Genomic DNA, 23,523 nt, shown 5'->3' on the forward strand with positions numbered 1-23,523 from the left:
ACACATTTAAAGGAGTTTCCCAGCAGCTCTCTATAGCCTGGTACTGCAGGGTAACTCCAAGCAGCACAAGCTAAAATTCTGGCACCTTTAAATCAGTTATGCTAGTCCAGGAGCTCCTTTGTACATAGTTTTCCTGTAACATCTCTAGAGTGGGAACAGCAAGTCACAAGAGAGGGACACAAATAGCTCCTGGCAAAAGATACCTTTTACCATTCAGCCTGCATCTGGAAAGTCAGCTTGGCTATGTTCTGCATGACAGTGAAGTAAATAACAAATTCAAGCATCATGATGAATATTATTTACCTATGTGAAATTGAATTGTTACGAATATAAATGTGTTTTGATTAATTACTTTAATACATATGTGTGTGTTTCCCTATAAAGCATTCTTGGACTATGCATCTTAACAAGGAGGATTTCTAAAGGTACAGGTACATTTGTATGATTTTTAAAGTAAGTGTTTATTCAGCTTTTAAATTTTTGAGTTGACTTAATGCTGCTCCTTTTCGTGATGCTCACATGTGCAGGTTATTTTCCATCTCCCATTTTCTGAAGGAGTTATCAAGCAGAAACAGTTATTCAGGGAATGGATTACTTCAAAAATAGCAGCTTCAGGAAGATTTTGTCCCATAGCAGACACAAATCCTTCAGCAGTATTCTACTGAGGTGTCAGCTGAAGGATCCATATCCCAGTGCTGAGGAGCATTTTTCTAAAGCAAGGAAAGAACATTTAACTTTGGGGCCGGAAAAAGGAATGCTGACATAGAATAGGAAAAGAGATCAGATACTTGGTCAAAAGCCATGAAGCTTGACTTTAAGAATTCAAGTTTCTCTTACACCACAGGACATTAAATAAGATTTCTCGGCTTTCTGTAACAAAATTGAGAGAGTGGAACACACTTGAATTTGTTGCAGGTATCTTTTCTAGTTAGGCTAATCCCTCCAAAAACTGAAGATGCAATGATGCAGTAAAAAATACTAACTGGACCAAATGGGAGGGAAAGAAGAAATGAACATAATCAGTTTCCCCAGTGACTTCTATTCCTTACTTAAACAAAATTAATTTTTTAAAATAAATGTATTTACTACTCTGAAAGACAAATATTTTTAGAATGGTTTTTTAGTATCTGCCCTGTTGTGATATTCTTCAGTGGATAACCATTACCACAGATGTAGAAGTTCTGCTCAGGAATGAAATCACTGACAATAACAGGAGAACTGATCTCCCACTTCAAGAAAATGGTTTTCTTTTTGGGACTGTGTCAATTGCCAATACTTGAAGTGTCAAGAAGCACTTCTAATACTGATCAATGTTGACAATGGTCAAATGTCTAGACAAAACTTCTGAAGTCAAAGGAACACTCAGTTTCCCCCCCACCCCAATTCTCAAAAGCAAAAAGCACGCTGTGCTATGAATGAAAAGGGCTAGTTAAGTATCTCTGAAGGGTGATGCATGTACTTAATTACTGATCTAAGAACATTAATTGGTAGAATTTTAATTGATATACATAATCCCTGATTTAAGGTCAAATCAACCAGTTTTAAGCTATTTAAGAGGTTTTTCAACTCAAGCATTTAACTGCCCACCCTGCCCAGGGGTGCAATAGCTCTTCTGTTCCTCAGCAAATTATAGATTTTTAAATAATTTGCTCCCTGCCCCAACACACTAAAAATCATGTTGAATTTATGCTATTCTTCACAGAAAAAACATTGCCACTTGTACAGCTTTTGTACAGCACGAGCATTAAGGCAAAGAGATACATTCTTTTACTAAAATAAGCAAAGATGGAAAGAGGATTTACAGCATATGATAAGGGAGACTGGAAGCTTCAGAATCTGGGTTTGTTTTCAATCCTACAGGCAAAAATCACTACAGCTATACATAATTAAGCAAAGAATGTAAGGACACTTTAAATGTTTATTTTTTCTTCCTAGCCTATTAAGGAAAGGGTTGGAAAAACACTCAAAATTTTAAACCCCACCACCTCCAGAAACAGTAGACTAAGCACCACATACATAGCCTAATTATAAAATTTATCTACAAATAGAAATCAACTTCCTACTGGAATGCCACTCTTCCTAAACTAGATTTGCATATCAATTAATGGCAGAGAAATGAGATAGCAGTGTAGCTGAACATGAAATAACAAAGTTGAAGTTAACAGACAACCTTGTCAACCTGAAAATATGGATCTGCAGATGAAAACAGGCATTTTTATATTGGTGTGGCATTACAAGGCTGTAATGATGACTTTATTTTGATTCTATTTATTCTAAAGGATACAAACACCAAGTTTGTATAAACATCTAGTATTTTCAACTGAAATTGTTTTTCACATCATTATGGAGCCAGAAGACATCAAGAAAAAAGTCCACAATAGAATTCCTTCTACCCCATATTTACTTTGGCACAAACATTTCTGTCTTTGACTGTCAGTTCTTATTTTAATTTTACTCACATTCTGGTTTACTTTTCCAAGCAGCATTACTTTTCTTTACAGACATGTAAGAAATGTTTAACATTTGGAATTTATTTATAATATTGCCATAACTTTATGCTCTATAAATGCCTTATGCCCAAAGTTATTCCTTACTTGAGCTAGTTCATAACTCTTATATATTTAAAATTTCCCTATCATTTTTTACATCCACCATTGGTTTCCATTTTGTTTGCCTCCTAGTTTATAACTATGGTTTTTAAGCACTTCTATTACAAGATTTCATAGCCTATCCTTCCTATGGAGTTAATTTAGAAAATAGCCTAAAATTTGTCACAGACCATCAAAAACTATTAGAATTGGGCACTATGGCACACAGTCAGTCCTTGCCAACAGTACACAGCAGACAGTTTGCTCAAACATAGGGATGAATCAATGGTTTCCCTTTGGTCACTGAAACAGAATCCTTTCTGTCCTGCTTCCCCCATGAAGCACCTTGGCAGCTCTGCAAGTCTCTTCACATTCAGGAGCAACACAAGAAACTTAAATCAGGCAGGCTGAGACTTGCCCTCAAGACTGGTCTAACAGCTACTGGAAAGTGTTTAACCTGGGATCCCCAAGCTACAACTGAACTGGAAAGAGCTGCTTCCTTCAGCCTTTCCAAAGAGCAGCAAAGGGCACCTCAGCCATTTGTCCCACAGAATCACAGAATGGTTGAGGTTGGAACCTCTGGAGTTTGTGTAATCTCCCTGCTCAAAGCAGGGTCACCTCTAACAGGTTACTTGGGATTTTTCCCACTCCAGTCTGGCTTTGAGCATCTCCAAGTACAGGGAGGCTCCACAAGTCCCTGTGTATTCTGGGGAGCCCAGAACTGGGTACAGCACTCCAGATGGGTCTAACCAGTGCTGAGTAGAGGGGCTGGATCACCTCCCTTCTGCTGCTGCTGCTGCTTATCCCAGTGCATCCCAGAGTGCTGTTGAACTGTCTTTGTCATGAGAGTACCTCACTGAGCCATGCTTAACTTGTGTACCAGCCTCACCTCTGGACAAGCTGAACAACAACAGCCCCTTTTTCCAGGTTCTTGCTTAAGGTATAATATCTACCCAGTGGTAACAAAATCAAGACAAGACTGGTGGTGTGGATATTAATCAAAATGCCAGGTGAGACCACAGTAAACAAAGATTACTTGGGATGAGAGAATTAGATGGTATTTTGCAATCTCTACAGCAAAGTTACATTAGTAAGCATTAGCGAACATTTCAACGCTCACATCCTTTAGCAAGAAAGGAACAAAAAGAAACAAAGCTATTGTCTTATTAAAGCAACAAAACCACAAATTCTGTGTAACAAACAAGTCTCAGTATCATACACTGTAAAAGCTGTTTACAAAGACGATTGCCATACAGTAAGAAAGACCAAGTGCAAAGCAGAGAAACTGAGGGAAGCCTTATCTTCATTAAGGCAAAACAAACCACAGTGCTGACTAAAATGCATAATTTGAGCAAACTAGAAGAAAAATGGCCTCATTGTATTCAGCATGCAACTATGTTCTGTGTTATTACTCTGATGTTATGCAAATTAACAGAGTTAGGCTTGCAGGCAGAAGGTAAATAATGTTATTTAAAACTTCCTTTTTAACACAAAATTTTCTATTCAACAAACAGAATTAAAAGCTTTAAGTATGATGCTTTTACCACAGGGTCTTGCAGTGTGTCATGACAGACTCCCATGCTCACGTCCAAACCAAAGCTGAGCACTACTTAATCAGGCATAATGGAGCCGGCCATGAAAGTGGAAATATTTCCATAGTGCTTTTTCAGCAGACCTAGTAGGTACAGTAACATGATGATTCAGCAGAGATGAGCTCCTGCTCAAAACAGAGGAAACATCTACCAGAAGTGGGAGAGCTGCTGACCAGTCAAGCTGCAGTTATCCAGTGTAATTGCCTTGGGTATTTTTGACTCACGTGCATGGGCTGTGTCTCCAGTGAGGCACAACAGCCTCTTCAGCTGATTTTTTCAGGACTATTTCCTATTAATACTTTGTAACCCACTTCCCCTCTCACTTCTATTCAGCCTCTTCATGCTATTTCCTATTTGGCATTTACTGAAATTGCTGCTGAACAGGATTAGACCAGTAAAGCAGCCAAGGAATAAGAGAGACATGACAAACAGGTCCCTGTTACACGACAAGCAAGAAGTACACATGCTCTATAATTTGACATCAGTAACAAAAATATCTTTTTCCCCAAGAGAATGAGAGAGATGTGTTCAACTATTCCACCTAAGAAAGGCAAAGCACATAAGTCATGTAAGAGAACTCAACTTTCAGCATCTTTTTAAGAGTCAGATTTTAACTAGAAGAGTTGCATGCCTTCTGGAATCAAGGATATCAAGAAGATTCAAGGATTACTCAGGATCAAACTGCAATGGCTACTTAAAATCTGCAAAACAGGATTTCTCTAGACAAACAGCAAATTCTTTAAAAAATCAGTTTTAATGTCCTCGCGGCTATCAGAGGACTACAATCAGGATTCATTGGTCTGCATAAAGAAGCTACACCAAAGTAAACAAACTCCAAACACTTCATTACCCACTGTGAAGCCAAGCAAAACCAACTGGTTAACCAGCAAAAAGGAAAGCAACAATCACAAAATGGTGACACAAGCAAACCAGCAAAACATTCTTAGGATCATGCAAGATATAATAGCTACTAAAAAACCTGAATTGTATCAAAATTTATTTTCCCAAGTAAAAGCCAGCCTTTCTCTCAGTGCATTAAACAGAAGGATGATACAATAGAACAGTTGTTCCTGCAATCAGCAAATGCTGTTCTGCTTAGTCTGGTCACCTACACATATCAGTTGAGTGGGGCTAGACAGATGGGAAGCTCCACCACCTGCTTAATCAGCAGTCTAGAGGCCTCTAACAAGAAATTTTGTATGACATTTGAGAATTAATCTGAATTTTAATAGAGAAAGGCGTTTGTCTAAAAGCATTTAATTTGTGACTAAAAATTATGCCTTCAATTTTTGACTTATTTAATACATTAAAACACAATTTATGCCAAGTAAGGAGAACAAACGCAAGCCTAAAAATATTAACAGATAAACATAAGCAAGGAAGCCACACCAATATATGAAAATAACTGCTACAAGCAGCTTGTTCTCATTTTCCAACTTCCTCTTTACTACTACTTTGTTAGCAAGTTAGTCCACACTGCCACCCACCTCAATCCCACTTTGTCTGGCTAGTTTTACAGCTGTGTTGTAGTAGCCACAGCGCAGGAGATGCTCCACCATCATCCGATCCATGCGTTTCTTCTTCCACATGTTGGCAGCAGCTGGCTGGTCGCTGCTGTGCTCCTTCAGATGCTCAATCCTGCGTTTGCAGAGCTTTGCACTTTCATCTTCAGCCTGGATTGACTCAACAGCCTGAAAAGTAAAAAAATAACAATAAGAGCTACACATTTTCCATCTCCTTTCAAAGCGAAACACAGTAATTATTTGTAAGCGTTCTTTATATGCTATACAGCTTCTCCCAGTAGTGTTTCTTTTGTTTAGAATTATTTCCTATGGCAGTGTGTACATTTCTGCATGGCTGGTCCTGTTCTGAGAAAGTCTTGCACAGAAGTAAGTGTTGATATATTTGACATTATGAATATGTACACTTTTCTGCCTAATTTGCAGTTCATCCAAACCCAGAAATGTATCAACTACAGCAGCAACTGCTGTAATAACCTGCAAAGAGCTTGGTGAAGGTTTGCAGCCATCTGATCCAAAGAGATGAAAAGCAAAATTTCCACCTCTAACCTATGCATGGCTTCTTCCTTCAGCAGCTGTCCTGCTGGATTAGTTCTACTGAGGAGTGATGCAGAGTAAACCCACATTACTTCTAACACACTGCAGCCATTTTAATCGGTCATGCAATAATGGAAATTATACAAACAGTTGGCCTCTTGGCACCTGCAATTCAAGGATCTAAAAGCAGTTTTTAAAAATCATCAGTTTTGTTAAACTGGTACTATTTTATATAACTCTGCTACTGTGGAAACATGCATCCCTTGTTAAGGAGCTTTACTTAGGAAAACACATTTGTCCAGAAGAACTAGATTGAGGATTTTAAACCAACATATTGGCATACCCAGCAAAAGCACACACAACCCCCACAAGGTATTGCCACAACATGTTTTTTAAAATTAAAACCAAAACACTCAGCTCATAGTTGCTTTCCTTCAACATTAAAGTCATCATTCCAAGCTGGCTGATTCAGAACACAGCATGTGACAACTCAGGGCCATGGCAAGCTACAGAACTCCAGAAAGCTGGCGGTACCTTTATGTGCCTGCTAAGGTAAAGGCAAACCAGCAGAGGATAGCTAGTACCTTTCCCATCACTAGTGATGCAACTGCAAGTTAGGCTGCAGTTTAAACTTTAAACTTGCTGGCTCATGTTTGAATGACTGCACAGCTCTGGCAGCTGGAAGGCACAGGCAGAACCTGGCAGGCTTTTGGCAGCCCACTCTGCACTCCATGCAGACACAATGACCTTCCCAGAACTCAAACTATGATATAGTTTAGTATGTAGGTATGTAGTTATGTATAGTATGTATCATATATGGTACAGCTCCAGCTCTGGCAGCACAGGTTGTTCTAACTGTATTTACCATGCCTTCCCATAGACAGATATCTTCTGGAAGGATCAGTAGTTTGAAAAGCAAAGGGAAATGAGAGAAAACTTGCAAGGAAATCTCCCCAAATCTGGCCCTTGATACTAAACTCAAGAATCAAACACTAGTCACTATACAAGAGTCTCTTAATAACATTAATGCCAACATCTGTAGCATGAGTTATTTTTACAACTGAAGTCTGAGTTACTTGTGCTAGCTTTATTTTGCAACATACAGTTTGGAGACAAGCATTTCATTTGAGTTATAAACTGGGTCTCTTCCTACTCAGCAAGCAAACACTAACTCAAGACAAAACACACTTTCACTTTTTAGATGTCTGCAGTATTATCAGACGTAAAGGCAACCTTGAGAAATATTCTGAGTACAGCTAAGAACTCGAGGCAGCCAGGCACAAAGGTTAGACCCTTTCTCCTTCCAAAGGGCTCTTCTTACACAGCTTTGTATCTGGACCTCTAACAACTCTTGCTGGTTTTTTGGTCCTTCTAGTACATTCAGAAAGGCTACAGATCCTTTTCAAATCCCTCTGGACTTGCCCTGCTGGACATAACAGAACTTGAGGGAACAAGCATATTAAACAGGATACAAAAGGGAAAGCACAAAGGCCTAGGTTTCCCCAGGATCATTTTCAGAACCCAATAAACCTGCTGTGTTTAAAAGCTCTCTTTCAAGAGTCAGTAAGGTGTTAAATAAAGGAACCATCTAATTCTATTATGGCCATCTCAGCAGTTCATGAGATCCTTGTCTAAACACAGGAGGAAACAGATCTCACATGGGTCCAAAGGCTCTAAAGAAAACAATCATTTTGCTCGGGGCAGAGATTATAGAGAAGACAGTAGGGAGTTGAGGGTTTGGACCAGAAACAAGACCTCTGTATTTCAGAGGCCTTTTACTGTTAAATAAATTTTTTTGGTCTTTTGTTCCTTCTGAGCAGCTATAAGATTCCCCAGAGTCTTTCAGGCAGTCGAAAACAAATGAGCAATTAAATGAAAATGGAGCTTTGCACCCAAAACATTCAGCAATGCCTTCAGACACACCCCCACAGTCAGTAAAGCTTTAACAAGTAAATAACTTTTACTCCTCCACATCATTACCACACACCTACAAGCAACATCCAACACCTCTTTCAGAAACAGCTCCTATTTTTCTGTAAGTAATGGAGAAGTGAAGAAAACATCCTTTAAGACCTCTTCATGTCTCACAATCCGAGGATGAAAAGAGCAATTAACTTATGAAGCAGAAGAGCTTTTCAACACCTAGCTAACTTGTTCAAGCAGAAAACCCCAAATCAACACACATGACAGCATTATTTTCATGTTGCAAACCTCCAAGGTATTTTGATGCTTCACATAGTACTGTCTCAAGATTTATATCTGTTGGTTATTTCATTTAAGTTTTAATGAAATGACTCTGCTACTATGTTTCATCTATTTATTTTTGGAGAAGCACCGCTCTCAAGTCAGGCGGCAGAGCTATTTTCACTTTTCTGCAAGACTTGTTTCAAGTAAGTATTCTGATGACTCTAGGGATGAGTAATATTCCCATCCAAAATAAGGATGGCTTATACTTTTTTTCTGAGAACATATACATCTTTTTCGAAGAAAGATGTGGCAAAGGCATGAAAGGCTGGTTGTATTTTGTTCATGTTTAACAGCTAGAAGCAGGTTATCCTGCCAAATTTTATTTTAAAGGCTCTTAAAATTCCCTAGGAATCGTTCAAATTGCAAGTTGAGAGTTTATAAAAAATTTTCAAGTAACAATCCAGGACAACTTGCACTTTCTTCTGCAGAGAAGTCTCAACACCACATACAACTATTCCTGCACTAGGGGTTTCACACTTTTCAGCTTAATCTTCTACCTGTTTTGCTATTCCAGTGATCAGTTAATTCAATTACACAAACTCTTCCATTAGACAAGCAGGAATTGATACAAATCAGTTCATTTTGCTACCATTTCTTTTCTGTTAGTAAAGGAAGTTCTTTCCAGGACTACAAATGTGCATTCCAAGGCCTTTAAAGAGCCAGTAATGCCTGTTCTCTTGAAAAGAATTGCAATGAAGGTAGAAGAGCACTCACCTTGCGTTTCAGAACGCTGAGTTTTTCCACAACCCCATCCAGGAGACTGACAACTGAGTCCACAGCAGGACAACTGCTGAGTGTCTTCTCCAGCTCCGCCACCACCATGGTGACGTGGCTGGTCTCGCGGTCAATGTTCTTCTGCGCAGCTCGAAACCGTTTGTTCAGTGTTTCATAGGGCACCTGAAGGAGAAACACCAAGTCATTACCATTTCTGTATTTAAAAGGTCAGGTCCTCTAGAGCTTAGAAAGACTGATGATTTCATCTGATGCAGCCCAAAGAACACCTTGGTTCCAGGGGACTAGAGGTCATTGATTGAACTTGAGTTCCCATACTAAAATAAAACCGTTATTTAAGTTCTCTCAGGAAGGAGCTCACACATCACAGATGATGAAAAAACAACAGGAAAAATGCTGCAGTTTCTTGTTTGATACCAGGTTCACCTATCCTGCTTTAGCTGTAGGAACCACTGATAGAAATAGTCCAGGGACAACAGAAAATAAAAACAAATTTGCCCTACAAGTAAAGCTACAAATTATAACATCACCTTCCAGAATATGACTTTCTAATTTTATATTTCTTTCCTTCTTGAATTCATTAAAAAAGGAGAAAGTTACCTTTGACAGAAAGCATGTATAATGCATATTGGCTACTGAAAAATTTATACCCAGTACACCAATAGTTATTCAGGAAATCCAACAAGTCTCCTACATACCTCTACCCATGAAAAACTACTTTTTAGTATTACTTCCCCAAGAACTTTAACAAACGCTAAGAGAAACTCCATATAAATTTTCTTTTAGTGATAAAAGCCTGCAATGTATGGCTAAAATGGTTAATTGCCTCCAATGCTCCATTCCTGATTAAGGGATTTGCCAGTCTTGGGGGTTTCCTGTCCTACCTGTCCCACACCTTTGTGGAACAGCTGAATCAAAACTGCTACTGATGGCCACTAGGGACACATGGATGGGAGCCTGGGGAATGATTTGAGGAAAGCTTACAGGAAGCCTTAAGTTGCATTCACTACAGTGGTAGCACAAGCAATTTAGACAGGAAGTTCTACTACATCACAGAAACCAGAATTTTAAAAAACATTCTAGTGCTATACACTTAATTCCACCATATCTTTAATCTTTAAAAAGTCCATGAGAAAGTTCTTGCAGGTAGTTATGATAATCTTGATTGCTTTTTCCATTAATCAAAGGCATAATTTAGGTAGCAATCAGATTATCCATGTTAAAGGTAAAACAGGAAACACGAATCAGTGCTCTGTTTGGTACATATCACGTATATGTTTGATTACAAATCCTTCAAGCATGTAACTTCTAATCAATTATATCAAGGTCTCAGTTTTCCTCACTCTAATTATCTGCATGTAAGGAAGTATCCCCAGGGGCCAGACCCCTCCTGGGCTCTATTAGCAAAGCGGTTCCTACAGAACCACTGCAATTCCCCATCAGAGAACAGTTTGGTTCAGAGGAAGGAAGGTGAGCCAAAGCATTTGCTTTCCAAGACTTCTGCACTACCTATAAGAGAGGTTGTGCTTATTTGCAGTAGTAATAAAACACAGGAATAATCCTGATAAGGTATTTAAGGGCTCCTCAAGACTGAAATGATCTATTTCATGGTTCTTGGTATCTCAAACTAAGACCTAAACAAATGACAGGACAAGACTCTCCCACAGGAAGAATCAAGCCCAAACAATTATTTTCCTTATATATTTTGCCCTAAAATCCCAGCAGTACAGCCACCCTAAACTCAAACCACATAAACCACAACAAATAACAGGCTTCAACATCTACTTAGTTGCCTATATAGCTACCTTCCATCTCCAACCCTAATTTCTTTTTTCAATTTCCACCAAAAATATGAAATATTTTAGAGATCCACAGATTAAATGGATGTTCTAGGAGGCCATTATTTTGACATTTCATGTTTTTGAACATGGAAGCTCATTTCCAACTCTAAGACCTGATGCCAGACAGCATTAAGACAACTTCTTCCCTCCTTTTCCCCCCACTGCATTTTTCTTACTGTCCACTAAAAAATATTTCTGCAAGTATTTTGCTAATCAGCTTTCCATGTCACACTGAAAATCTGCATCAATAAAGACTTTCATAAGCTATTAATTTGAGCTATCTTTTTTAGTACAGAAAGTGCTTTTGTTAAATTTTGAGCAGTCAGTTGGACACAGATTTAGTCAGTTGGAGAAAAAAAAAAATCTGTGTTTAATCTCCCTTTTCCCTAGTTCCTTATCTGCACTCCAGAGCAGTAATAGCATCCATTTCCTGTGCTCTGTCTCTTCAGCATGCAGACTTCTGGCACAGTTTGTGTTCATGTGACATTTAAAACAATTGAACTTTCAATTTCAGCTGGTATCACTATATATCATTTAGAATGTGTCTAGGTACAATAGGTTTTTGAATCTTCTCTTATCCTTTTTTTGCCCCTACCATGAGAACAATCTGAATGCCTTGTGTGGCAGAGCATATGAATTGAAATGTTTCCACTACATACTCCGAAAGTAAATAAAAGTAAACATATTGAGAAACATAATTTAGTGTGTCATAACAAGGGAAATTAAAGGTACAACGAAATTATTTGCATAACTGAGGCTGACAGTAAATACTCTTTACCAGAGATTTTCATAATTTGCACAGGCACTTGTTTCTTACTATGGAGCCAGCAGTTTTCATGAGATTATTTGTAAATCACATCTAGATACAGCTTTTACACTTACTGTACAGGGCCACAGTCTATGAATGCCAAAATTTAGAACTGCAACTGCTATATTCCTTACAAAGCAGCATTTTATCTTGAATTTGCATCTTGATCCACTGGTTCTTTTATTACTCTTACAGTTCCCAAGTGCCCAGCTCCCCAGCACTGGCTTGCTTTACTGCAGAACCCTTCAAAAGTTACAGGCACTGTACCAATAGAATCATTTTTTTCCCACCAATAATGGAAGTTAATGGAAGAAGAAGATAGAAGAAAGTGCTCTGGACAATGCAATTCTACAATTTTTAACTATGGTCCACTTTGATTTTCAGTTACCATTGTTAGAACATTGTGAACACCAAACTTTTTGGACCAAGAGACAGATGCAAGATCTACATCTCATTAATTGCCATAAACTTATTAGAGAATTGAAACCTTTCCTGCCAGTACCATTCAGTGACCAAACCTGGATTACACAGTCATTATTTAGAGACAAGAGTGACCTACAGAACCCAGTCTAGGGAAGCATTATCTTCAGGAAAAACAGAATTGAAATAAAGCAGCAGGTACTGACTAGAATGTGCTCTGTATAAGCACAATACCAACTTGTCCTACTTAGAACTTGAAAAACCACACCCAGTTGGCTCATACCATGAACATACAAGAGGATAAAAAGGAGAGTTGTAAAATATTAGCAGGCAGCACATTCAAATCCAGTGGCACTAAATAGGTTCTCCTCCTTTTGTTCATCAGCTTCCACAGCTGCAGACACATTATTCAACCTAAGCATGTACTGAATCAGGTCAAACTTCAACCTAGTGAAAAGGAATTTGACTGAAGTTAGAACAACCTACACAAGGGGTAAAATTCCAGTAACACAAGTTTTTCCAAGACCAAAATTTTGCTGTGATATGAATGAAAGTTTGCTTGGCTGGAGGCTTCTGCAAGTGTAGTGTGACTGTTTCCAGGTGCTAAACATTAACAAAAAGGCAGAGACAACTGATTAACCTGATCCAAGCACTTTCTTCATTTCAGGAGTCACTTCACTCGCTTTTTAGAAAGCCAAAGAAGTGGTGTGTTGTCCCAAAACATGCTCCAACAACCTGTAGCTGTGAAGACAAGACTTAGAAGAGGATTGTTCTGAGTGTACAAGCTTGAACTGTGAAGAGGAGGAAGGACTGCCATGCGAGTCCATGCTGGTCGTTCAGTTGAGAGCAGGGAGTAGAAAACTGCAGAGCTGAGGATGTCAGGGGGAGTTTTTAAGTGTACACTTAGGAACTCAGCTGTGAAGTTTACTACCTGGCCTTCAGCCCAAACACAGTCCTCTTCCTGCCCATGAATGCAAATAAGGTACCAAAGCAAGGCAGAGTTCTCAAATCACAGAGTGGCTAAAATTAATCAAACTGGGCAACTGTAGGCAATCTTTCTTCTCATAAGCATATCAAATGTTACTTGAAATACCCCCAAGCATAGTGAATTTAAATATATTTTCATAAAGATACATTTTCAATAAGCTGTTCACTTACTAAGTGATTCAATTTTCTTCAGTTTTTTGAAAACACATTAAAAGTAGACAAAACCTCAGCCAGTATTAAATGTTTGCATATATTGTAACCTAATGTTTTGTAAACTGTATACACTTCTCAAGGGCTAATTATAAGCCTGCAAATAAATATTTAAAGAAATATAAATAACATTAAGCCAACTGCATAGAGGGCTTGATGAAAACAAGTGTGAGCAGCTGGTCAAGGGAGGCAATCTTTCCTCTCTACTCTGCTCTTGTGAAGCCCCACCTGCAATGCTGCACCCAGCTCTGGGGCCCCCAAATACAGAAAGATCTGAAACTGCTGAAGTAAGTCCAGAGGAGGCCACAAAGGTGATCAGAGGCGTAGAGCCCCTCTGCTGTGGAGACTGAGAACAGAAGGCTCTGGGAAGACCTTATGGCACCTGCCACTACCCAGCAGGGCTAAGAGAGGTAGAGAGGGACTTTTCACAAGGGCATGGAGTGACAGGACAAGGGGGAATGGATTCAAAATGGCAGAGGCAGGGCTAGATTAGATATCAGGATGAAATTCTCTACTGTGAGGGTGGTAAGGCCCTGACACAGGTTATCCAGAGAAGCTACAGGTGACCCATCCCTGGAATTGTTCAAGACCAGGTTGGGTGGGGCTTCCAGCAACCTGGTCTAATGGACATGGCAAGGAGGCTGGAATTAAATAATCTCCAAGTTCCTTTCAAAGTAAACCATTCTATGATTCTAAACCAGCTGATCCGTTACACAGCATCCTACAATGCATATTGCTTTTACATTCATTATCAAGATTTTTCTGAGCTAATTTTGCTTTTCTTAAGGTTTTCTGAATGCATCTACATGTGCACACTTTGTACTCTCTCCATAAATTAAATACATAGAAACAGCTGCTGAACACACTCCCACCTCAGCTCTTCCTTATCTCTACAGACTCACAGAAAAACGTCTTTAGAAAACATGTGATGAGAACATCCAGCTACAGCCTTTAACAATATTAAAAGGGAGAGGAGAATGCAGAACCATTTTCCCCTCATAGAAGTTCATTAATTATAGTAATCAAAGCTTAAAAAGCTTTGCTACCTCATTTATGTTGTTGGAAGTCAGACATCCAGATTGGACTTACACTCATTGTAGCACCTTGAATTCTATTAAGCAGCTTAATGGCATTTTGAGAATGTGGTGAAGTTTTAGCCTGTTGCACACTTGCAGCTTCTACAACAGACAGAGCCACTCACTGAGCACCTGGGGTTTGCAAACAAATGGAATAGAGACACTGCTGAAGGGCTCTCTGCTTGGGATAGACTACAGCATAACAAAACAAACATGAGCTGTGGCGAGGTCTTCTTTGCAGAGGTGTTGGAGTTGTCCAGCCACAAAAGCCTTCTGAGTCACAGCTAGAAATCCAGCACTCGTTACCATCACAGCCAACATACACATCCACTTCATTCAACTAGACTTCAAATAAGTAATTGCAATTACCAGGGCCTTATAGACACAAGCAGCTTAAAGAAGATGAAAAGCATCTACAGAATTAAGTTTGTGACCCAGCTACAAAGGACAACAAGGTCTCATTTCTAAATGCCTTCTTTGTCTTTACCAGTAAAGGTCTTCTCCTAAAGCCTTCCTGATGATGTAGGAGCAACTGAGTCTGGGGAGAAAGGTACTGTTCACTCTTGTAAGAAGTCCAAAGGAAGCTGAGGATACAGACACACATAGGAGCAGGACTGAGGAAAGGAGAGAGCTCTTGGATGACACTGCAAACCTGATACCATTGCTGGAATGTCACAGTAAACAAGAAAAGTTGTCTGTGATTGAAAAGGGCAAGTATCATATCATGCCTCTACTCCAAAGAGATAACTTGGAAGATCACAAAAACTACAGGCTGGTCTGCCTCATCTCAGTTCTTGTGAAAGTTTCAGAAAAAAAAAAGAAAATCATATGGAAACCATTTCCAAGCTTATAAAGGTGACTAGGAATAAGCAGCCCAGACTTGTCATAAGCAAATCAAGCTTGAGGACATTGTTTGCTTTCAGTGATCTCCAAATGGCAGGAGCATGCTAGCAGCCTTTCATGCCATTTTTGACATTGTCTCACTTGTGGCCAAACAGGGGAGACATGGACTCAATGGCTGAATGACTGCATAGTCGGGCTCTAAGAATAATGGTCAGTGGTTCCAAAGCTTCCTGGTGGCCAATTCCAAGTACTGCTTGACTCTTCAGGAATGTTATCAGCTCCAACATACATGTCATCTTCAACCATCTACACTACAGAACGCACAGCCAGAAAGCTCACAGAGGACAAACTGGTAGAGCACTTCATAAGTGGCTGTCAGAGCTGCTATGACAAACTGGCAAAATGCACCAAGGATTTTATGAAACATAATCAAGGCAAACTCCAGGGCCTGGTATCTGGCACAAAACCACCCCAGCCTTTAGCACTTCTGGAATAAATGGCTAGGCCCAACACTGCAAGAAAAGATGAAGAGGTCCTGATGGACAGCAGGTTGGACATGAACCAGCAACAGGCTCTCATGGCAATGAAGGTTAACCCCACCCCAGGCTGCATTAGCAAGACTAAAGGCAGTGCATTGAGAGGAGTGATTGTTTTTGCTCAGCACTTATGCAGACTCATCTGGAATACTGAGTCTGGTTTTCAGGTCACTCCTCCCCTCCACTAAAAAAGAGATGCTAACAAACTGGAGAGAGTCCAGAAGGCTGCCACCATGACTGTGAGCTGGTTGGAGGATTAAAAAAAAAAATTCCAAGAGAAGCTGAGAGGGGCAGGCTTGTTTCCGTTGCAGAAGGGAAGGCTACAGGGAGCTGGAATCTGATAGAAGTTTTCTACCACGGAAAGGTGAAGGTCACAGATAAGAGCCAGCCAGACTTTCCAGAGTTATAGAGCAAAAAGGAAGGAGGCAGAGCTGACAACTGTCACTAAAGAAAATTCCAGCTGGACATAAAAAAATATTTCAATCAGAAGACTTGGTAAGCAGCGGAACAGCAGCTCAGAAAGGTGACAGAATCCCCACCCTCAAAAACTTTCAGAACTTGGCAGGACTCTGAGTAACTCAGATTAGCTTTGAAGTTAGCCAAGGTTCGCGCAGAGGACTGAATTTAACACTGTCTGCAGAAGTACTTTCCTGCCTTAATTTAACGAATTCATCTTTGCTAATTTAGAGATCAAGTACATTTCCGTAAGAAGAGCTGAATGACCGTACCAGATAAGACCAGAAGTCCCCTCCCTGTCACTGTGTTTTCTCTGATGATATCCAGAAAGAGGATGGCACTTGAAAAAAGGCAAGAACAAAATTATTAATCCCACAGTCTCTTTGGGCTTCTTGAGCCAGAGATGGGAGTTTCATAGTAGAACCACCACAGGGTGTTTCTCACTCATGGACTCTGCTGGTTGCTGTTGACCTGAGTTTTAGCACTGCAACATCCTGTTGTGAGACACTGCACAGGCTCACAACTATGTGAAGAAATACTCTTTGGTTTTGACTTTTCAACTAAATTGAAACCCTTTTGTTTTGGAAGCAAAAAAGGGAACCCTCTCTTTCTCCTACATACTTCTCACGTACCTTGAGATTGGAGACTTTTTCTAAACCACTCCTCGAAGACAGACATTCCATCTCTCTAATCATTCTTGCCCTTCCATAGACATTTTCCAGTTCTTTTACACTCTTTTTCAGGATGAGAGAAGGAAGAAAATAACACTAACTCATACTACTTGAAAGAAGAAGAAACCATGGATTTTAACTGCTGTGTATTCAGTTCTCCATTGTTCCCTTTCCCAACACTTCTGTCCTGTGTTTGTCAACATTAACATGACCACTCAAAGACAGCATTCGCTATTAGCCCCAGATCCCAATAATGATGACCATTTCCAACTCAGTTATTATACATATATGACTAGGATTAATTTTCTTTCCATCATACCTAAAAACTGTATCACACCGCACTTGTCTATATTGAATTTAATATATTTTAACACCCATTCAGTCTCTCACTGTTTTTTCTCTAATGGTTCACACTTGGGCTACATCTGTAATACCATCAATTATCTTAGTATCAGCAAGGAAACTGCTGCACCTCAGCACTTACTCTTTCTTCCAGGCTGTTCAAACAGTTGAATATCACCAGGATACCAGCAGAATCTTAACACAAATCTTCCTCCAGAAGATTTCTTCTATTATAGAAGCTGGCTACTAAATCTTGATGCTTGTTTTTTATCTTGCCCAGTTCCTTATCTGCACTAGGACTTCAGTCTTTCTTGCAAGAGTTCCTGGTAAGGCTTATCTCCAAAAAACATTCAGCAATATGAACAAACTATCAACCAAGTCCATCTCACCACCTCCTTCAGTTTTATAAAAACAACTCCAATATCTCTACATGGCGTGCACTTTTTAAAAGTCACATTAACTGATGTACATTATTCCATATTGGATTAGTCAGGATACTAAGCCATTGGTTGGAAGGGAAAAATCAATTACATATATTAAGAAGCTCACTAAAATTTTACTTAAAGTAGAAGCATGGAAACAGTCTTCAACATTATCTTTCTTCCACAGCTATCCAACAAAATCCCCAGACTACTTCAGCATTCAGAGAAGAGGAGGACTGAACACAGGAGAAAGGGATTTCTCTGAAGACAAAAAAGCTTTTTATAGCTTTTTATATTTTTTATAAGCTGCATTTCTACTCCTTTGGAGGTATAGAATGTTAGGTCAAAGTCTAATGGCCACTGTGAAAAATTCCAAATACCACCTTGATGCTGCCCACAAGTTTTTCTAACTGGTACAGACCAACACTGAAAGATTCAGTTACACATTTCCTTCATGACTGAAGGTGTGAAAAAAAATGTAAGCCTTTATTCTCCTCCAAATCTTTAGCCTTACACTAGACTTTCAGCACACCAGTTCTCACACTGATCTGGTCACAAACTACAACACTGGCCAAATTCCTTCTTTACTGATATAGATTCAACCCTAAGGAGCTCCAAATAAAAATGGAAACTAAAACACAATCCCTTTCAGACCACAAGATTACTCAAAACATTTCTAGCCCAAGGTAACTGCACAGATTTAACTAGTTCAGATGCAGCAGAAAAAAGTAAAAATCAGTTTGTATCATTTGGTTGTTGGGAATTATAAAGTAAAAGTGAGACTTCATAAAAGTCAATTGAAGGAAGAAATTGAAGGAAGAAGTACTTGGTTGTATAAACAAGACCATTAACTATTCTCCAGACTCCTGTTAACAGGAATATTCAAAGGTTTCTTTCCTAAAAACTGATTTTCACAGAAAATAGTATAGACAACAAAAACAAGCATCTTTTACATAAGTTTGCAATTCTGTAAAGAACATCCATTTTCCTTCAGTGTTTGACAGAAAGTAGTTAAGTGGGTCTAACCAGTACCAATTCCTGCAGAGGGAATTTTTAACTATAGACCGTGACTTGACATGTGTGTGCATCTTCCTTCCTCAGTGTTGAAGAATATTGGCTGAAAGTAACTCCTTCCCACATAAAATCTGATTTTTTAAAAACAACACCCTACATTGTGTATCTTTTTAAATTAACTCAGTCATGAGCAGGAGGGAATTAGAAATTGATGTTTAAAACTCTTACCAAGTACATGAAGTCACAAAACAAAGGGGCAGAAAAAAAAGTTTCAAGAAATATAAAATAAAAAGAGTCCTACCCGGTTAGGTGGGGGGAACCATTACAGAACTATGCTCTCCTTTCAAAGGTCACAAAAATGGTGTGCTTCCTCTCCTCAACTGTGTTAGCTTATAACACCTGAAAAGCACCAGAGATTTGTGTGAATCTACAAGTCTCCAAGACAATTCCATTGAAGACTTTGAGATATAAATAAGTTTTTTTCAAATGTCCCTACATGAAATGAAGCCTGGCCAGACAGCTACAGAAAACAAAGGTGCAGTGATGAAATTACCTTTCAAAAACCTAGAAGCAAAGACAACTTAGCACTACTTCAGGCAAGAAGAACAAGGAAATATAGGAATGTGTAAGAAAAACTAAGCATCTCCTGAAGAGTTTGAATAAACAAACAGTGTCAAGAGGAAAAAACTAAATCCCACAAGAAACACCTTCAAGCATTCAGCTGTTTTCTTGAGACTAAATTAGATCACCATGCTCACTGCCACAATGAAACAGAAAAGTGGAGGACATCTATTATATATATTGCCATAGAAGAATGAGGCAGGGTACAATAAACTACTGAAACTTTTTCCTCAAAGAACTAACAATTAAGCCCTTTTTATGCAGAATTACTGAAATTCTGTATTTTTATATAGTTAATTTCTTCCTCAATGATTCTTGGATTACTTCAGACCAGAGTCAACACCACGATTTATCCCTGAACTTATCCAAAATGTAAATGATATCACCACCTCTTCAGTGAACTCTCCTGATGAGTAGCTCTTAACAATTCCTTAAAATAGTAATAGTTTTTCTTTCTTCTAGACAAAATCAGGAAAGGAAAATAAAGTTAAAAGAGTAGTAGTATATTTCAGGAATGGATGGCTTAGAAAAATTTCATAATTTAGGTTAATTAGTAAAAGCATTAAAATAAAATCTTGAAGAGGTATAGATGCAAACAATGCAATTTCATAAGCCTACAAGCAGTTGGAGATAATTTGGATGATTACAAAATAGTTATTTTTAAAAACAGTTTTAATGCTTTGGAAGGGTAGAGCCTAGTATCTTGCTTTAATTACAAACAAGTCAGTTTAACAACTCAGGAAGACAGCACTGTGTATTCTAGAGCAGCTGTATCTGGATTGAAACCATGACCATATTATTCAAAGGTGCTACTTCAATACAGGAGAGAATTCTTGCACTATCCATCTGCTACATACATACTTAGTCAACAAAACCAATCACACTCCTTCAAAATATTATCCTGTTACACAAGCTGCAAGTAACTTATTTCTGAATACATTATGAACTTTTGAACAAGACTTCCTACCAAAAAAAAATTAAGTGTTTGACAAAGCCATTTAACAGTTACAGAAAATTGTGTTACTTCCTTACATAAGGAAGTTGACAGCCATTTCAGAGCCCAGTCTAAAACTACCCTGAGGACATCACAGGTCAGTCCTTTTCAATGCACTTGTCTATAGCTGCCACCCTGGACTTACACCTCCAAAGAAATGTTTTTGCTTTTCTCCTTTTAGTTGGAATACTGGAGTACTAACAAGAGCCTAAGCATTGCTCCCTGGCCAAAGAAGTAGCTGAGTTGCAAAGCTAAGGTCACTCAGCAGGCTTGTGTCCAGAGCAAGTCCTTCCATTTGTTTTGATCCTTCTCTCTTCTCCATATATTTGCTTATTTTAATCACAGCACCACCTCTTTACCACTTTAAATGAAAGAGGTCGTTATCCCTCTGTGTGTTTGCACAGTCCAGACACCATGACACTGGCTAGAGATCCCACTTCCAATCAGATTGCTCCAAACAACCTATTCCAGATAAGTGACAGCATTTCCTGTAAGAAAATTAAGCATTATTGATTCAAATTACCAGGCCCATATCAGAATTTCTGAATGACCAAAGTTCTCTCAATCTGTTTTACTTTCATTTTCACTAGTTTACAAGTCAAGTTAATCCACAGAGCTCTTAAGAAAAGCTGACATAAATCAAAAGAAGTTGTGAAGCAGTTAAATTACTGGCTATCAAAATAAAAGTATTCTAACAAAAAACCCCGCTCTATTTAAATCAAATCTCACATGTTGTAAGTAATCAATTACTCTGGCACATTTCACATTCTGGGTTAGCAAATACTTCCCACATAGTGTATCTAGTGTAAGTTGTGGGAGGCCAAGTGTACAATGCAAGCAGCTTTTCGAGTTAACAAGGACTGATGGATGCTGTCAGTGTGCCCTTACAGCAAATACCCATCTGCCAGAACAGTGCTTCCCTAAATCTGTGAGCCTGAAAGGCACGCTCTTATGCTGATTGTACAGGAACCACTGATTTGAAAGACAATGGGAAGATGCCTAGGGAGCACACCAAGTAAAGCATTTTCCTCCCATTACAGTATCTAGGAAATGTTTGAAGTTTATCTTTACCTGTGTCCCAGCTCCTGAAAAACACTCACTATGCTAAGACTCAAGTCTCATGTCAACGTTTAAAGACCCCAATATGCTAGCTACCATACAAACATATTATTCCTACACCAGAAAACAGACACAAACCCAACTCACAAAATCACAGGCCACTGTCTTGTGAAAACACTACAAATCAAGTATGGTGCAACCTGGAATTGCAACATCAGGTGCATGTTCACTATGAGGATACTAACAGGAGATGATCTGTAAGATGTTTGAGAAAACCTTTCTTCAAGTATTTTCCTACAGGCACAATAGGGTACTCATAGCCAAGCACCAGCTCTAGCTCATGACCACACTGTTACTGCCCTTTACTGTGTTTTCTTCCTTCATTAATCACTTCAAAATGTATTTTATAGTGAGTGGGCAGGGGTGGAAAAGAGACCAACAGGAGCCAATTTCTCCATCTACTTTACAACATTCAACTTCTGACAGAGCTCCACAGTGTTACCTTTTTCTTAAAACAGTGTTTTTTAGAACAGAGCCTAGTGCAGGAAAACAACAGCAGCAGCAAAGATGTCACACTTTGCTCACACACACACACACGATGTGTCAAAACAGGAAGTGCATTATTCAGCAGTGCAGGAACGCTCGGCATGGACATGGAACACACTTGGTGAGTCAGAGCACCCAGGTTGAAGATGGATTTAGTATGAGATAAGTGTTCATGATGAGTTAGTGCAGAGCTGTTACCAACATCCAGGCTTAGCTTATTTTGCCAACCTTCTGTCTGAAAAGCACTTGGATAATCTAAAAATGGGCCTACAAGAGAGCTGGAATGGAACTTTTTTCAAGAGCAGGTAGTGACAAGAGAAGTGGGAATGGTTTCAAACTAAAAGAGGGCAGGTTTAGATTAGATATGAGGAAGAAATTGTTTTATTGTGAGGATGGCAAAACACTGAAACAGGCACAGAAAGCTGTGGATGGCTCCTCCTTGGGAGTGTTCAAGGCCAGGCTGGATAAGCCTTTGAGCAACTTGGTCTAGTGGAAGGCAGCCCTGACCCTGGCAGGATTGGAACAAGATGATCTTTAATGTCCCTTCCAACTCAAACCATTCTATCATGATATTTACTTTTTTACATTGATGTACAGACAGTGAACTGTTACAAGTTGTTACTTCCATCTTAAGTTCTGCTTGAATCACTGTCACTGAACAACTTTTGCTTGCTTTTACCTGTTCAAAGTTTTGTCAAAAGTACTCTTGACTCTTAAAATTAGGTTCAAAACCAACTTAAAGCTTATAAACATGGGGAAAAAACAAAGTACTGCAACCAGTTATGCAAAAAAATAATCTTGCACTTCTTCTGACTTGCTGGATAAAAAAGTTGATGTGAACTACGTGACAGCTCCATTAGTGACCTGGATGATGGGTCAGAGTGCACCTGCCCAGTCTGCAGATATGAAACTGGGAGGAGCTGTTAACATGCCAGGAGGCTGTGCTGGGCTGTGCTGCCATTCCTAGGATCTCACCAGGCTGGAGAAATGGGCAAATAAGAACCTAAAAATTCAACAAAGGGAAATGTGAAGTCTCACACTTGAGAAAAAACAACCCTTTATACCAGGACATACTGGAGACCATCAACGTGGGAAGCAGCTTTGCAGAACAGAGCCTGGGGTCCTGCTGGACAAGTTGCCCATGACAGCAATGTGCCCCTGCAGCAAAGGCTCCCAACAGCACCCCAGGTTGTGCTAGGAAAAACACTGCCAGGAGGTCAAGGAAGGTGATCCTTTCCCTCTACTCTAACTAGAACTCAAACCCATCCAAAGTGCCATGTGGAGTTTTGGCTCTCCAGTACAACAAAAACACGGACATAATGCAATGAGTACAGAGAAGGCCACAGAGATCACTAACAGACTGGAGAATCTGACATGGGAAGAAGGGCTGAGAGAGCTGGGACTGTGCAACCCAGAGAAGGCTCAGGGGAAGCCTTGTCAAGGTGTATGAAAACCCCATGG

General features: G+C 39.3%; 1 protein-coding gene across 7 annotated transcripts in view; it reads right to left on the reverse strand.

Annotated features, from left to right (window-relative positions):
- The window catches only part of MAEA (macrophage erythroblast attacher, E3 ubiquitin ligase), a 48,949-nt gene that overhangs the window by 21,856 nt on the left and 3,570 nt on the right, over positions 1–23,523 (reverse strand). For 5 of the 7 annotated variants that reach the window (XM_033060342.1, XM_033060345.2, XM_033060346.2 and 2 more), the window contains exons 2-3: positions 9,199–9,381; positions 5,668–5,871 (exon numbers count right to left, since the gene is read on the reverse strand). In XM_033060342.1, the coding sequence (XP_032916233.1) occupies positions 5,668–5,871; positions 9,199–9,306 (312 nt within the window). In that variant the 5' untranslated portion in view covers positions 9,307–9,381. Of the gene's footprint in view, positions 1–5,667; positions 5,872–9,198; positions 9,382–17,548; positions 17,609–19,143; positions 19,242–23,523 lie in introns of those variants that run through there. The other 2 variants (XM_033060340.1, XM_033060344.2) reach the window with 2 other exon arrangements.

This window comes from Catharus ustulatus, chromosome 5 (genome assembly GCF_009819885.2).
Source record: "Catharus ustulatus isolate bCatUst1 chromosome 5, bCatUst1.pri.v2, whole genome shotgun sequence".
NCBI classification, from domain to species: Eukaryota; Metazoa; Chordata; class Aves; order Passeriformes; family Turdidae; genus Catharus; species Catharus ustulatus.